Below are 15,036 nucleotides of genomic sequence, written 5' to 3' on the forward strand. Positions count from 1 at the left end.
TATGCACTGTAATCATTTAATAATACTGTACATAGATTACTGCACTACTGTACACTCTTATAGTGTTCCTATTCCACTTTGACTGCCCTGGCTGCCTCCTGTTGCATTCTGGGGCTTGTAGTCTAAATGACTCCTCCTTAAACTGCAAGTCCCAGAATGCAATAGGAGGAAACCAGAGGAGTTTAAAGTGGAATAGCAGTGCTATAAGAGTGTAGTGCAATAATAACTGAATGAAATGAATTAAAAGTTAAAAGCAACGTTTAAATATTACTATTGACACACACACTCCCTTAAAACCATTAGCCTGATCCCTCAGACTGGAGTACCAGACTTACACCTTTCAATTAGAACAAAGTTGCAGCTATCATATGGGATTGTAGACAGCGGTCCAAAACGCACTGCAGAAATAACCCAGTTTGAGACCGCTTTAGCTTCCCTGGCTAAATGCTAGGGAATTCTGGGAACTGTAGCTTTGGGAGATGTTTAGGCCTTCTCTGTCAGAGAGCGCTTTGGTGCCACAATAAACTACAATTCCCAGGATTCCCTAGCACTCAGCCAGGGCAGTTACAACGGTCTCAAACTGGGTTATTTCTGCAGTGTCTGTTTCGGACCAAAAAAAAAAAACCCCTCTGAGAGCAGGATACCAGCAACAACCAAACCATGATGCCTTCATTGGCTTCCAGCAGTTCGTCCTATTCCTCACAGACCCGCCTTTGTTTAAGGGACAAGGCTAGTAACTGTGGCCATTCGGAGGGAGAAAGCTCCGCCTGACTGGAGCTGCCTTTGGCGCCCTCTCCCTTCCCACGTGACCACGAACGTCACTCCGTTCTGAGAAAACAGCGGAGCGGAGGATCCGGGGCGGCTCTCTCTCTCTCTCTCTCTCCTCCTCCGTCTGCCTCTTCGCAGAGGAGCTCGCTCGCGCGGGCCTGGCGCGGTCACGTGTCCCGCACGCGCCTCCTGCCCGCCGAGGAGGGAATACTGTTTCGCAGGCAAACGATGCCGGGCGCCTCTCCGTCCTCCTCAATCCTGGCTTCCCTTGTAGCGCTCCTTGTGTTACCGAGCGAGCCCCTTGCCGCCGACGGTGAGGCCAGTGGGAAGCGTCGTCCAAGGAGCCCGGCCTCGCCCCTTAAGAGCCAGGGAGGGAGGGAGTGCGAATGCGCGGAAGGAGCATGCGCACTCCCTCTAAAGACTGGAGGTCCTTGAGGGTGATCAGGTGCCGCCTCCTTTTCCAGGACGGGGAGGGGGAGTGCGCATGCGCGGGAGAAGAGGCCAAGGGGAGCCTCCCTCCCTCCGAGGACTTAGGCCGGCTATGCTTGGCTGTTGGGCGGGGCTGGGAAAACATACACCAAACCCTTTTCATTGGGGTTTTTATTTGTACAAGTCAGGGAGTTGTTTGTTTGCTGTTGTTGTTTTTTGCACTGATGTTTTAATAAAATGTTTGCTAGTTATTATTATTAAATTACTTTATTTCCATATATCTCGCCCTTCTCCCCATATAGGGACTCAAGGCGGCAAACACCATTTATTAACCCTCATTAGTATTACTTTGAAATACTTTTTCATGATCAACTATATTCTAAGTCTTTGTTAACATTAGCTGTCCAAATTTTTTAGGCTTTGATATCGTAAGAGTTGGAAGAGACCTCAAGGGGCCATCTAGTCCAGCTCCATTCTGCCATGCAGGAACTCTCAATCAAAGCACCCCCAACATATTCTATGATTGTATAAGTTGGCAGCCTATACAGCCAGCCTTCCATATCCACTGATTCTTTTATCCACAGATTCAACCATACACAAGTTGTAAATATTCCAATGAAATATAAATTCCAAAAAGCAAACCTTGGTTTTACCATTTAATATAAAAGCACCATTATCTTGTGCCATTCTGTTTAACGGGACTTGAACATCCATAGATGCAGCTATTCACATGAGGTCCTGGAGCAAAACCCAGAGGAGACCAGCACAGGGCTAAATCAGGAAATTAAGCAGTGAAATGCAGTTCACATGTTATTATGGCCACTTCTTCTTCAAAAGTGCTCCATTAAAGCAAGTTGTTTTGGTTGAGCTTTGGTTAACTGGAGGATTTGTTTCTGAATGGCATTTCTTGCACTATAAAATGAAGTGATTACAGACAAGCAACTGATGCTGGATATTGGTCTAACAGTGAACAGCTGCCAATAAACTGTTAAAAGTTAAAACATTTAAATCTAAACAGTCATTGTTTTTCCAGGAAGAGGGTTGGAAAATAGTAATAATACTTAGGCGGGTTACAGACCACACCCCCTAACCCTAGTACGCACTCCACGTCTAGAAAATGGCTCCAGCCGTTCCACACGGCCGCCACCATCACTACGTCATGACCGCACCACCTCCAAACGAGGCAGCGCAGTTGTGACATATTGGGGCCATGCCAGGGTGCCTAGGGTGCCCTTTCCGTGGCCCCGGAAGGAGCTCCGTTTTGGAGCTCCTTCTGGGTTTGCGTTGCTGGGCGCAGCCTTCAGACGGCTGCGCAAGCAACGCAGAGGAGAAAGGGGCCAAGTGGCCCCTTTCTCCTCCTCCCTGCCGTCGCCAGGTGTCCTCAGGGCTTGAAGCACCGAGGACACCCCTTTCCAGGCCACGGGGAAGCGGCCTTTTGCAGCTTCCCCACAGCCTGGAAAGCGGCAGATCGGGGCCTTGGAGGCTGTCGGTCTGGCTGCTGAGGCCCCGATACAGTGGGGAAAGGGGCGGGTGCACGCCACCCCAAATGGGCGGTCTGTAACCCGCCTAAGACTTTTTAAAAAATACATGAATAACCAATTTTAAATATGAACTTGTCCCCAATCATGATCGGGGCAAGTTCAGGGGAGGGATTTAGGTCAGAGGAGGGTAGAAGGCGGAACATGCCTCCCCTTCATCAGGATGAAGGAGGAGGAAGAAGGAGCCAGGAGAAAGAAGGGGGCCATGAAGGGCAAGAATCAGGAGGAGGAGGAGGAAGGACCTGAGGGAAAGATGGGGGCCATGAAGGGCAGAATTGGGAGGAGGAGGAAGAAGGAGTTGAGGGAAAGAAGGGGGCCATGAAGGGCAAGAATCAAGAGGAGGAGGAGGAAGGAGCTGAGAGAAAGATGGGGGCCATGAAGGGCAGAATCGGGAGGAGGAGGAGGAGGAGGAGGAAGGAGGAGTTGGGGGAAAGAAGGGGGCCATGAAGGGCAGAATTGGGAGGAGGAAGAGATAGAGGAAAAAGGAGCCGAGGGAAAGAAGGGGGCCATGAAGGGGAGAATTGGAAGGAGGAAGAAGAAGGAGCAGGGCAAAGGGTCAAATTCAGGGGAGGGAATTAGGTCAGAGGGAGGGCAGGAAACAGAACATACCTTCACTCTCGCAGGCAGCTCTCTCTCTCTCTCTCTCTCTCTCTCTCTCTTATTTTTATTTTGACAGACTATGACAGTGATGGTGAGCCTTTTAGAGGCCGAGTGCCCAAACTGCAACCCCAAACACACTTATTTATTGCAAAGTGCCATGTCCCTCTGGCTTTCTAGTAAGAAACTCTGGCAAACTCTGTGTTGGGGCAACGGCACATGTGCCCACAGAGAGGGCTCTGAGTGCCACCTCTGGCATGTGTGCCATAGGTTCGCCATCACTGGACTATGAGAATATTTTTTCTACAGGTAGATACATATATAGATATAATGTGTCTGCTTGTGCTACATTTCCCTTTCATTAGCTTGCTCCCAGCACGGCACCTAACTTTGCAAGAGGCTTTTTTTTCTAAATTACTTTTTATATGCGAATGCTACAATGTGAAAGTTACAAATGTTTTTCTTTCAATTTGGCAAATTGATACAGAATGCTTTTGCTACTGTATGTGTCTGTAAGGAATTCTGGGGTGGCTGAGGGAAAGCAAAGGATGCAGAGATGGCATTCTGAGGTGAGGATTTAATTATTATTATTATTGTATGTGTATGAGGCATTTTGGGGTTGCAAGGAGGGAGGATGCAGAGACGGCATTAGATTGCATTTTGGGGTTGAAAACAGAGGCAGAGGAAGATCCATAATCTGTAGTGACCCAAATACACACAACAACACACACACACACCTGGAGGTTTTTAAATTTGACAAAATATGCACACATTGCCACCAGTTGTGTTTTTTTTAAAAAAAGGATGGGGGAATTAGCCATCCCGTTGCTCAAGTGCTGTAGGAAACGTCACCTTTGACAAAAGCGGAACTGAATTTGATTGACAGCAAAGGAACCTACTTTTAAACTGGTACCTGCAAATGTAAACTCTCCGCAAAGAGCTGCAATGGCATTCAGGGTTAAATTACCATGATTAAGGTAAATTATAGTGGGCACTTGCTTGCGGAGAGATTCGGAGGGGGGGACCCGGATCTGCCCAGTTCCATCCAAGGTAAATGGGCCAGTGGGAATGGGGCCTATGACGTGCAGTTCGCTTACAATATAGATCACTTCCTCCAACAAAAAATTTAATGTTGACCTTCCACATTGAGAAGCTACAACTACCCATTTGAAACTGCAAATTTAGTATTCAGAGCCACATCTGTGCTTGCTATGTTTTTGCCTGGGAAACGTCAGATCTGTGTTTACATGGCAACGATTTTGTTTTATATTAATGTATATAGTGCCTTCCTAGAAATTCCTAATGCAGTTTTCAAATGGTTTTTATCAGCAGTAGCATAATAGTTACTGGTGTCCCGCCTGTACTTCATCAGGTCTAAATTTGCATGGCTGCTGTTTAATCAGTGTGAGCAAATATACTTAAGGCCTTTATGCCTCCTCATAAAAAATGTAGCAGTTTTCAAAATGTATGCCATTATGTTACCCTATGAGTCAAACAAATCTATTATGTCTTTTTGATAGATTCAGATGTTCACAAGTTTACATAGCAGAAAGTGGCCCAATATCAGAAGTGGTGTGCCAAATTGATTAATTAAAATCATTGGCTGATAGGATCTGTTTCAGAATTTTTGATGTATGCAGCCTGTATTTTATAGAGCAAACATTGCATCTGAACAGCACAACTATGTTCTGATTTCTAGAATGTGGAAGACCTGTTGTAGGCTTCGGGAAACTGCCTCGGATTGTAGGTGGAGGAAATGCTGAGGATGGAGCATGGCCGTGGCAAGTTAGTCTTCAACTCTATCTCATTCATGCAGGATATAACCATGTATGTGGTGGATCTTTAATTCACAACAGCTCAGTGTTGACAGCAGCACACTGCTTTAGCCAATCACTGTATGTATATTCCATTCTAAAAAAAAATTATTTTAGGTAAGAGAAAGGTGTATTGCTCAGAAACTGAATGGTTAAATTCAAAATAATACATGAAAATTGGGGACCTGAGACAAAAAGCTACAGTGAATCCCCATGGTATCATGGGAGTTTTCTTCAAGGCTTTGAACCAGTTTGCAGCAGGGACTTGTAATGCTGATCAAGAAACTGTGACATTTAATGGGTGGGAGAGTAAACAAGTACACTATGCAACTGAAAGAAGTCTACTGTTGTATTACCCACCTAGTTAGATGAAGTAAAGTACTTAGGTTCAGAATCCAGCTTAAGATCTCCTTTTATTGCTTTATGGTTGCCTGTCGACTTATGGTGACCCCATGAATTTTATAGGGGTTTTATTAGGCCGTATGTAAGTTCCAGTAAATCCACTGGAGTTTCTTTATGAGTAGAAATGTACAAGATTTCCTGTAAAAGAATGAGGGACATAAAAGTCCAGCAACAATAAAAACCTCTGAATTTTGACCTTTGCATTAAATTTAAAGTGTCACGGCTTGGAAAGTTATTTAAACCATTTATAGGATGCAAATGAAAAGAGGATTTATCTCATCCCAACTTATAGTATATCCAGTTTGATATTTCTCTTGCTTTGGACAGCAGGCACCTTTACTGAAGTCACAGACTGCAACATGGAATGTTTACTCCTCAACGAAACATAAGCCCAGTGCCTCTGAGTGTATACAATAACTTTTGCAGTTTTGTGATTCCTGGATTTAATATTTGAGTCCAGTTCAATGGGCAGTCTTCCACATTTCCCTTTTTCTTTCCAGAAAAGTAAATTGTTTTCTTTGATTCTGAATATAATACCTGTTTGCACTTACTGTAATTTTTAAATTACTGTAATCTTTGTGTACTCATGCCTCCCCTTTTCATCCATTCTGCTGCCAGAAGACCAACTTTTCCAGATCGAGAGCCTGCAGATACAACAGGCCCACTGTACATGTATTTTCATTTGGACAAGACATAGGGTTGCCAGGTTTTCAAAATAGCAGTATGGAAAGTTCTTGACAATGGCAATGCACTGTGGCATCAAGTGGCAACCTGATTATGAAATGACTATGAACAATGTTGTATTAATATGAAATGAAAGTACTGATTCCAGTTAATGTAACCATTCCTTTCTCTGCAAAATTAAAATATTATCTACATTCTCCAAACATGTTACATGATACTCAAACTACTGCCTTTATTAAGATCTGCACTGGGAAGAGGAGGCAAGTTGGGATGGATTTTGGCCGCATCCCAGGGCCCCTTTTCACCATAAGGGGTGTACTCTTTAACACTGTGCAGACAAAAGTAGGGACGTGGCTGAACAACATCAGAATACAGTATTAGCAAAAGGATGGAAACAAGCAAAAAGGTGACAGGGAGAATGTGGAAAACTACAATTCTAATCAGAGAAACCTTGGAATTTACTGTACTGAGTTTAGGAAAGCCTAGGGAGAAAATCAGATCAGTATATTCAACGCAATATGCATGTGCACAGCTTGGTTAACAAGATAATTATTGTAATATTAAATTGCCTTTATAGGTTCAGGGTGTCAGCCAGTGCAGAGAGCAGGGCTTCCAGGGGACGGGACTTCCAAGGATGGCGTGTGCTCCCTCCCCCTGTGCCATCTCATCCTTTTTATGATGAAGAAAAGGACAAGATGGTGGGGGGATGGATTGCGCACAGGCAAAGCACGTGGGGGCGGCATGTATGTGGAGATGGCATGTGGGGGACGGAGCATGCACAGGGAAAGGAGCGAAAGTGTGGGAAGGAGCATGCACAGGACAGAGTGCGGGTGGAGGGCCTGACAGGGTGTCACCCCTCTTCTGGGCCGCACCACCACATCCCCTTAGAGACGCCACTGTTCAAAATTACTCATTTTTCTCAGATGCATGGTTACTGTATGAGTTCTGTATTCATACTTACCCCAATGCAACTTACAGATGAGATCAAATCCCAACTTGCTCAGAACACTTATGTGGTCACCTTGAGCCAAACACCCTCTCACTCTAACATACTTTACCGGATTGTTCAGATAAAAAGGGGATGGGTGAGGAAAATTTGTGCATGGTGATTTTAGTTCTAGGAGATAAATAGAATGAAATTAATTCAGAAGGGGATTGTTTAAAAAGTCCACATATGTCACAAAGAAATCTGTGCTTTACAGTGACCTTTTAGAATTTCTCACTTAGGCTATAATCTTGTACATAGGTACCAAGGATAATGCTCACCCTGCTGTTTTGGGTCCCCACTAAACTCATTGGGAGATACTTCTGAGTAAATATATGTGTATGATTGCATTGTTAATGTGAATAGAAAGTTGCTCTGTTCATTAGGTTTATACATAGTGGGAAACAATAGACAATGTTCAATTCTAAATGCTTGTGAAATAATTCTAAAATAATTGAATCTATAAGGGATTTTCTTCTCTCCTAGGAATCCAGATTTTTGGAGAGTTGTGATTGGCTTGCATCATCTTGACAAATATAACTCGCATACTATAAAGCGCCGAGTCAGAGCCATTATAATCCATTCTGGTTATAATATTAATAGTCATGACAATGATGTTGCTTTGCTAAAGCTAACAAGGTCTGTCCAATACAATAAGTATGTTCAACCCATCTGCTTACCTGAAACTCCACATAATAATACGCCTAATTACCCATGTTACATTAGTGGATGGGGACATACAAAAGAGAATGGTAATCCTTTCCTTTTCTTTTTAAATCAAACTAATGTTAAGTGAAAATGTACATATTTATGACCACATTTAGGGCTATATCTCATTGTGTGGAGGGAAATGGTGTCTGTGTGAATACAGTACTGGAATTGGAGAGTTTTGGGTTTTGTTTTTTGTTTTGTTTTTGTTTGTTTTTTTTTGTTTTTGTTTTTTTGCACTTATGCTTAATACTTGAGATGTATTCTAAAAAATAATAGTGCTACATTTAATGTATGAAATGGTTCTTACTCATTACCATCTGTAGCCACTAAATTTTAACAAATTTATTTATTTATTTATTTATTTATTTATATTTACATAGAGCCTTTCTGGGCCATTTCTTGGCAGTAATCAGTGGTAGCAACTTCATTGTAACATAAATTTGCTTTTGTTTTCCTGCAGCAATGGTATAATTTTTCACCTTGCTTCTTGCCTCATTATTGAGTAGACCTGAGAAACTATAGGTGCATTATGATTTTCTAACATTTGCTCTTTCAGTGCCACATGGAGCAACTTGCATAATTACACTTACAAGTTGACTCTGTCTTACATAAAATACTGTAGTATGAAATGTTCTAGTTCAGAATTCTGTTTCCTCTAGTTCATTTCCACACCACCCCTACTTTGATTTTTCCCTTTTCTTTCCAGCAACCAGATGGCATACAATCCACCCCGCACACTCAGGTCCTCTGCGACAAATTTACTACAGACTAAGAAGGCTATACTTGCTCTGGTTACCCAGAGGACCTTCTCATTGGCCGCTCCTAAACTTTGGAATGACCTGCGGGAGGAGATGCATCACAAAACATCTCTTGAGGCCTTTAAAAAAGCCATCAAGACAGATCTCTTCCAGCGGGCATTCCCAGACTAATACATGGGCCCTTTCCACTGTCCCACAACTGTGCCTCCTTGACTCTCAAATCGCCTCATTGTAATGGGGATTAAATTTTATTGTAATTTTATTACGATTTTAATAACTGGTTTTATGCTGTTGTATTTTAATTGTGGGTTAGGGATTGTGTTATTATTTTAGTATGTTTTATTTTTTATTGTAGTACTGGGAATGGGGGGGGGGGTAAGTCTAGGGTTTGATTTTTTTTAACTCTATTGTAATTTGATGTATTTTATTGTTGTAACATGCCCAGATTCTTCATGATTGGGTGGGCTAAAAATACATCTTTATTATTATTATTATTAGTAGTAGTAGTAGTAGTAGTAGTAGTATTGTAACCCTCATCCTCCAGGGAGAGGCAGGCTATAAATATTATTATTATTATTATTATTATTATTATTATTATTATTATTATTTTGTGACCACTGAACATTCTCAGTCTTCATTGGGCTGTTTCTGGGATCCCTCTCATTAGATGTCTATACCTCTAAATATTTTTGTGCTTAGCAAGTACACTTCTATACCACTTATCAGTGAATTAGCACTCCCTAAGTGATTTACAATGTGCAAGCTAATTGCCCCTGAGAAGCTGGGTACTCATTTTAGTGATCTGTGGAAGAATGCAAGGCTGAGTAGACCCTGGAGCCCTGCCTGGGATCGAACCTACAACCTTTGTGGTTGTGAGTGGCTGCAGTACTGACATTTAAACAGAGAGCCACCAGGCTATGTGCTTAATGCAAAACTTTCAGTAACCCCAGGGTTGCTGAATGGTACCATTCCAGCTATATAGACACTAACATTCAGACAATTAATATAGCAGTTAACATATATAATGTTGCATCATTTATCCTATAGGCCTTTTCTGTTTTGCATAACTTGTTCTGGTAAAAAATATCCTGCTCAAATTTAGCAGTTTTACATATTGACATCTGTATTTCAAAATATTACAACCATACTTCAAGCAATATTGCATGTTTTCTTTACAGGTAATAATGAACTAATACTACAAGAAGCTGAAGTAAACATATTTTCACCAAGTATGTGTAATCAACGCTCTTGGTATGGAGATATATTATCATGGAATATGTTTTGTGCTGGCTCTGAAACTGGACATGTTGATAGCTGCCAGGTAAAAGTGAGAAATCCCTTTTAAAACTTGTTGCCAAAACTGCTTCTCATACCATTATTTTGGCAAACCATGGTACCTGCTAACACAAGGATCAGGAGCTTCCATTGATGAGTGGGGATCTGCATTTTCACTTGCCTGCACCCATCAGCAGTTGCACCTTCAGTTGCCACTAAAATTTAGAGGTACAACAGTAGAACTAAAAAAAACCCCACCAACATTTGTTTAAAATAAGATGCAAGGGGAGTGTATGCCTTGTTTTTGAGTTCTGCAATGCTGATATCCATCTGAAGGCGAAGATTCATCACATGTATGTCTCACATCTTATTTTAAAGGCAAATTCCACTTTGTTACACCTACATCTGGAGTTCAGTGGTGATGGAAGTGATAGGGGCATAGGAAGACACACAACAAGTAAGGAACACAAGCCTTACTTTGCCTGTCCGCACAGTAATATGTCAAAGCCACATCAAAGTAGTTAGCTAATTTTCATTTCCTGTATTTACTATGTTATAAAATCAATATTCTGAATATCACAGTAAAAACAAAGCAGTTTTATAACAGATCCAAAGATCTCTGGGCAATGCACAAAATAGAGATAAAACCATAACATAAAACCCCATATGGCATAAAAACTTTAAAAAATAACAATTACAGAACAAAACCAGAAAACCTGAATAGTATTGGGAAGAGCTAAAAGCACAGAGTTTTTTAAAAAGACTAAAAGGTCTACAACAAGAAGAAAAATCTTTGCCTGGCAATATAAAGATCACAACAAAAGTGCCAGTGTCAGGTGAACTCATCAGAACCTATGTATATACTAATTATATGAAATTATGAAAAGACAGAACATTGAATACGTTTTCTCCAAATGAAAAAAAATTGTAATGGGGGATTTCCAGGGAGCAATATGGGGGTGGTGGCTGTGGCATTTTGTTGACTATTGTCTCCCACCTCATCCCTTCTTGGGTGGTTGAGTGGCGATAGTCAGAACAGCAAAGAACTGATGGATGGGAGTGAGGAGCAACAAGAAATCTACGGTATGCTGTTTCATGATACAGCATGTGCACAGGAAAGGAGCTGCAGAGTATTTCTACATATGAGAATGTGGTGATCTAGAGATGAAGGTGAGAGGAAAGTGAGAAATTAGAAAGTTATGAGCATGTAAATAGAAGGAGAGATTAAAAGGTGGGAGAATGAGACACTCAAAGGTAGAGGGAAAGAAAGAATAATGTTTGGAGAAGGACAGGTGACCACAGCATGCACACAATATTATACAGCATGCACTTGTGTGCATAAGACACATTTTTGGTCTCTTCATGCCTTAACGGCATTTGATCCAATCAAATGTCAATGTTATATAAGCTTAATTTTGGAGACAAATTCACTTTTATTTTGTACCTCTACTAAAATCCAAAAACGTCTATATAACAAGAGATTTAACCCTAAGCTATTTTTTCTCTTGAGAAGCAAACATTCTTTTTGCTGTTTCAGTTGAACCTTTAGCCAAAATTATTCAGACTATTATCAAAGAAATTCAGATTAGTTTACATCATCATGTAATCAGTCTTTGCAGGTGACATTTTATTCTTTGTTTATAGAGCCAGATACATTCAAACTCATTGGAGTAAAATATGGCTTCTACCCCACATATTTCCACCCAGTCTTGCTGGATAAACTTTTAAAAATTGTTAATAGATTGCATTTCACACCATCCAGATTGTCACATCTCTCTAGCAATATTTCAGTGTTGCATTGGAAAGGATGCATGTTCCTGGGTAGTTTTACATAGGTGGATTAGATGCCCCAAAATGGCTCAGTTTTGAAAAATTGTGCTAGATTTTTTAGCTGATATGATAAATTAGAATATAGCGAACTGTGAAGCATTCATGCTATTGTCAGTTTTCCTAGGTCCAAATGTTAATCTGAAATAAGAACAACTGATCTTAATTTTGTTGGGAGCTGTATTACTGGAAATCTGGAGAAGATGGAAAGGATTATCCTTCAGGGGTTTGTTAGACAAAGTATGGGGCATTGTCCTTCCTGAAAAACTGACACACTAGATAAAGTTGGCTAAAGGACTGACAAGAAACTCTTTCAAAGAATGTTGATACCCACTTATTTTTTATTCAAATGAAAGTGGCTCTCCATATGTCCTCCCCAGCAAGCATTGAAATTTTGGAAATCTTCTTTTTAGGTGTGTAACAACATTGCAATAGTAATTTAAACAGCCATCCTGGGAATTCCTCTCTATTTTATTGCATGTAATGATTTCATTGGTTCCTATATGTTTTATGTAACTTACCTGTTAAAAGTTTTATAATTGTATTCTTTCTTCTTGTACCCTGTCTTATTTTCTGATTTTATATTTTAAAATTGCAATAATTTTTTTAATTTAAAAAACATAAGTTTAAACAGCACATTTGAACTGTTGAAATTAAAATAAAAACAAACTTTTTTTCCGTTATGTAAACATAATATCAAGACACTTTCCCACTCTTTCCTATATGAAACGCCAAGGTTCTGTAATCTTCCACTACATTAGTGACTGAAAAAAATCACTTTTTCTTTAGTGCCTACCTGTCTCACTTCATTTGATGAGAGCACTCCCAGGATGGCCCATGAAGATGATCTGGTTTTAGCACAGTGATAGGGGGGTGAGATGGTTTTTCAGATAGTCTGGTTCCCAATTAATTGTTCAGTATAATTAGCACTTTGAGTTGGACCTCAAGATCAACAGATAGAAGATTTTCAAATTGTTCTTAAATAATAAATAAAATAAAACTTTTATTTTTATCCCAGTTTTCTGTGATGAGACAATCAAAGCAGCTCACAACACATTAAAATCCACATTTACAAAATTATGTCCCAAATTCCCCCCCTTAAAACAGGATTAAACATGTACAATTAAAATATCTATTAAAAACACACAAAAAAAATATATATGAGGACAGAGCGGTGGGCTGATAGATGATGTGGGGGGCAGTCATTCTGTGGCCGGGCACTTTATTCAGGAAAGGCCTGCTGGAAGAGATCTGTCTTGACAGCTTTTTAAAAGATGTCTAAGCTGGCAATTTGACGGATGTTGTCCAGCATTCCGTTCCATAGTCTGGGAGCAATTGCAGAGAAGGCCCTCTGGGAGGTAGCAGTTAGTCTGGTTTTTAAAGGCTGCAATAGATTCTTCCCAGAGGACCTGCGGGTGCGGGGCGGATTATATGGGAGTATGCAAACCCTCAAATAGGTTGGATCCAAGCCATGTAGGGCTGTAAAGGTTATAACCAATACGTTGTACTGTGCCCGGAAACTAATAGGCAGCCAGGGAAGATATTTTAAGATGGGTGTTATTCGGTCACTCCCTAGTTTTCCCAGCGACCAGCCTGGCTGCCATATTTTGCACTAATTGAAGTTTCCGGACTAGGCACAAGGGTAGCCCCATGTAGAGCACATTACAGAAATCAAGTTGTGAAATTACCAGTGAATGTACAACATTTTCTAGGTCCTTTACTTCCAGGAGCTGATAACAGACGCTCCTGATCATTCCATTCTTCTCAGCTGGCCTGTTAATATTATGCCTCCCTGATCTGTGACTGCACAATTTTCACTCCAAGCTATCCAGTGTGTTTCGCAACATATAGACATCAATCAGTAACAGGCAAAGTGTCTTCATCAACAAGTGCTTTGCTACACAGTGGTTTGGTGCAGCAGCTAATAGCTGGGACTAGATGGTTTCAAATACTGTACTGTTTTACAGTATATGCCATCTTGAGAAAACCAAGATCTTGAAAGGCCACATACATAGGTATGAATAAATGTGTGTCCTCAGTTGTTCCACTAATCTGGCCAATTCTCCTTGCTCCTGCTTCCTAAACTGCATTGGATTGAACAGATGAAAAGTACTGTAATACATTACCCTTTTCCTTACTTCATGTTCTAGGGAGACAGTGGTGGACCTTTGATGTGCTACTTCCCAAATTCCACCAGATTTTATCTGGTAGGAATCACCAGTTTTGGGGCAGGCTGTGGTCAACCAGGACGTCCAGGAATCTATATTCGTGCACTTAATTATAAAAGTTGGATAGAGTTGAATCTACTTGATAAAACCATCAATGTGAGCTCCCATTGTTCCCTGCTCCTTTGGACTGTGGGATGGATAATTTTTCATACTGTTCTATGAAGAGGAAACTTTTATTCATTGTGCTAGAATGATGTTGGCTTGTCTTTCAAACTTGCTACTTCCTCTTTGGGGTGGAAGGAAATATTTTTAGCAAAATTCATTGTTTTTAACAGCTGATTAAAGTCTTCTCCTCCATCCTGCAAATTAAATTCAAAAATATATTTCACCTGTAATTGCAAAAATGAAACAGGTTTACAGGTTTATATACAGAAACTTTATTGGTTGTAAATAATCACAGTTATATTTTCCAAAATGGGCTTAAATATGCAAATATTTTTTTAAAAAAACAAACAAACAGAAAATGTGTGTTAATGTGACAGATATGCCTTTTTCTTCAATACAGTAGTAATCATTTACAGACTTCAGAGCAATGCTATTTTAAGTATATATTTCTATATTTGGTTAATAAGAAACCATGTACATGATGGATGCCAAATACTGTCAAACCTAACATTTCTCAAATAAAATATTTAACAGTATTTACAGATACCACTCTTGTAACTCCAGTGTCAGATTTCTTCAATCAAATGTTTTGGGGGGGGAAACGCATAAGCATAAGGTTTAATAAGAATAATTTTTTCAGGCAGCAGTCCTGTAACTATTTAGCCACAGTAGTGTCAGGGTTTGAAAAGCGGGGGCTTTAAAGTACTTCAGAATTTGATTTGGATAATCCTTCTGTCCACTGTTTCACTAGGTAAACATGCATTTTCTTCCATACCATAGTAAATGTTCTTTAAACATACACCTGACAGACACAAATCTTGCACAATTCAATTTTATGGAGTCATATCATTTTCATGAGAGCAACATCTCATCTCCCTACAGGCTGAAGAAATGGCATGATTTGATACTTTTTGG

The 15,036-nt window shown here is 40.5% G+C and overlaps 1 protein-coding gene across 1 annotated transcript; it reads left to right on the forward strand.

Moving 5' to 3' along the window:
* The first annotated feature begins 838 nt into the window (after positions 1 to 838).
* LOC121920441 (transmembrane protease serine 12-like) lies at positions 839 to 14,647 on the forward strand. Its single transcript, XM_042447580.1, has 5 exons — positions 839 to 1,081; positions 5,032 to 5,263; positions 7,704 to 7,969; positions 9,865 to 10,007; positions 13,939 to 14,647. Exons 1-5 carry the CDS (start codon positions 997 to 999, stop codon positions 14,176 to 14,178), a joined length of 966 nt encoding a protein of 321 aa, XP_042303514.1. The 5' UTR covers positions 839 to 996; the 3' UTR covers positions 14,179 to 14,647.
* The last annotated feature ends 389 nt before the right edge of the window (positions 14,648 to 15,036 follow it).

The sequence above is a fragment of the Sceloporus undulatus genome, chromosome 2 (assembly GCF_019175285.1).
Source record: "Sceloporus undulatus isolate JIND9_A2432 ecotype Alabama chromosome 2, SceUnd_v1.1, whole genome shotgun sequence".
NCBI lineage: Eukaryota > Metazoa > Chordata > Lepidosauria > Squamata > Phrynosomatidae > Sceloporus > Sceloporus undulatus.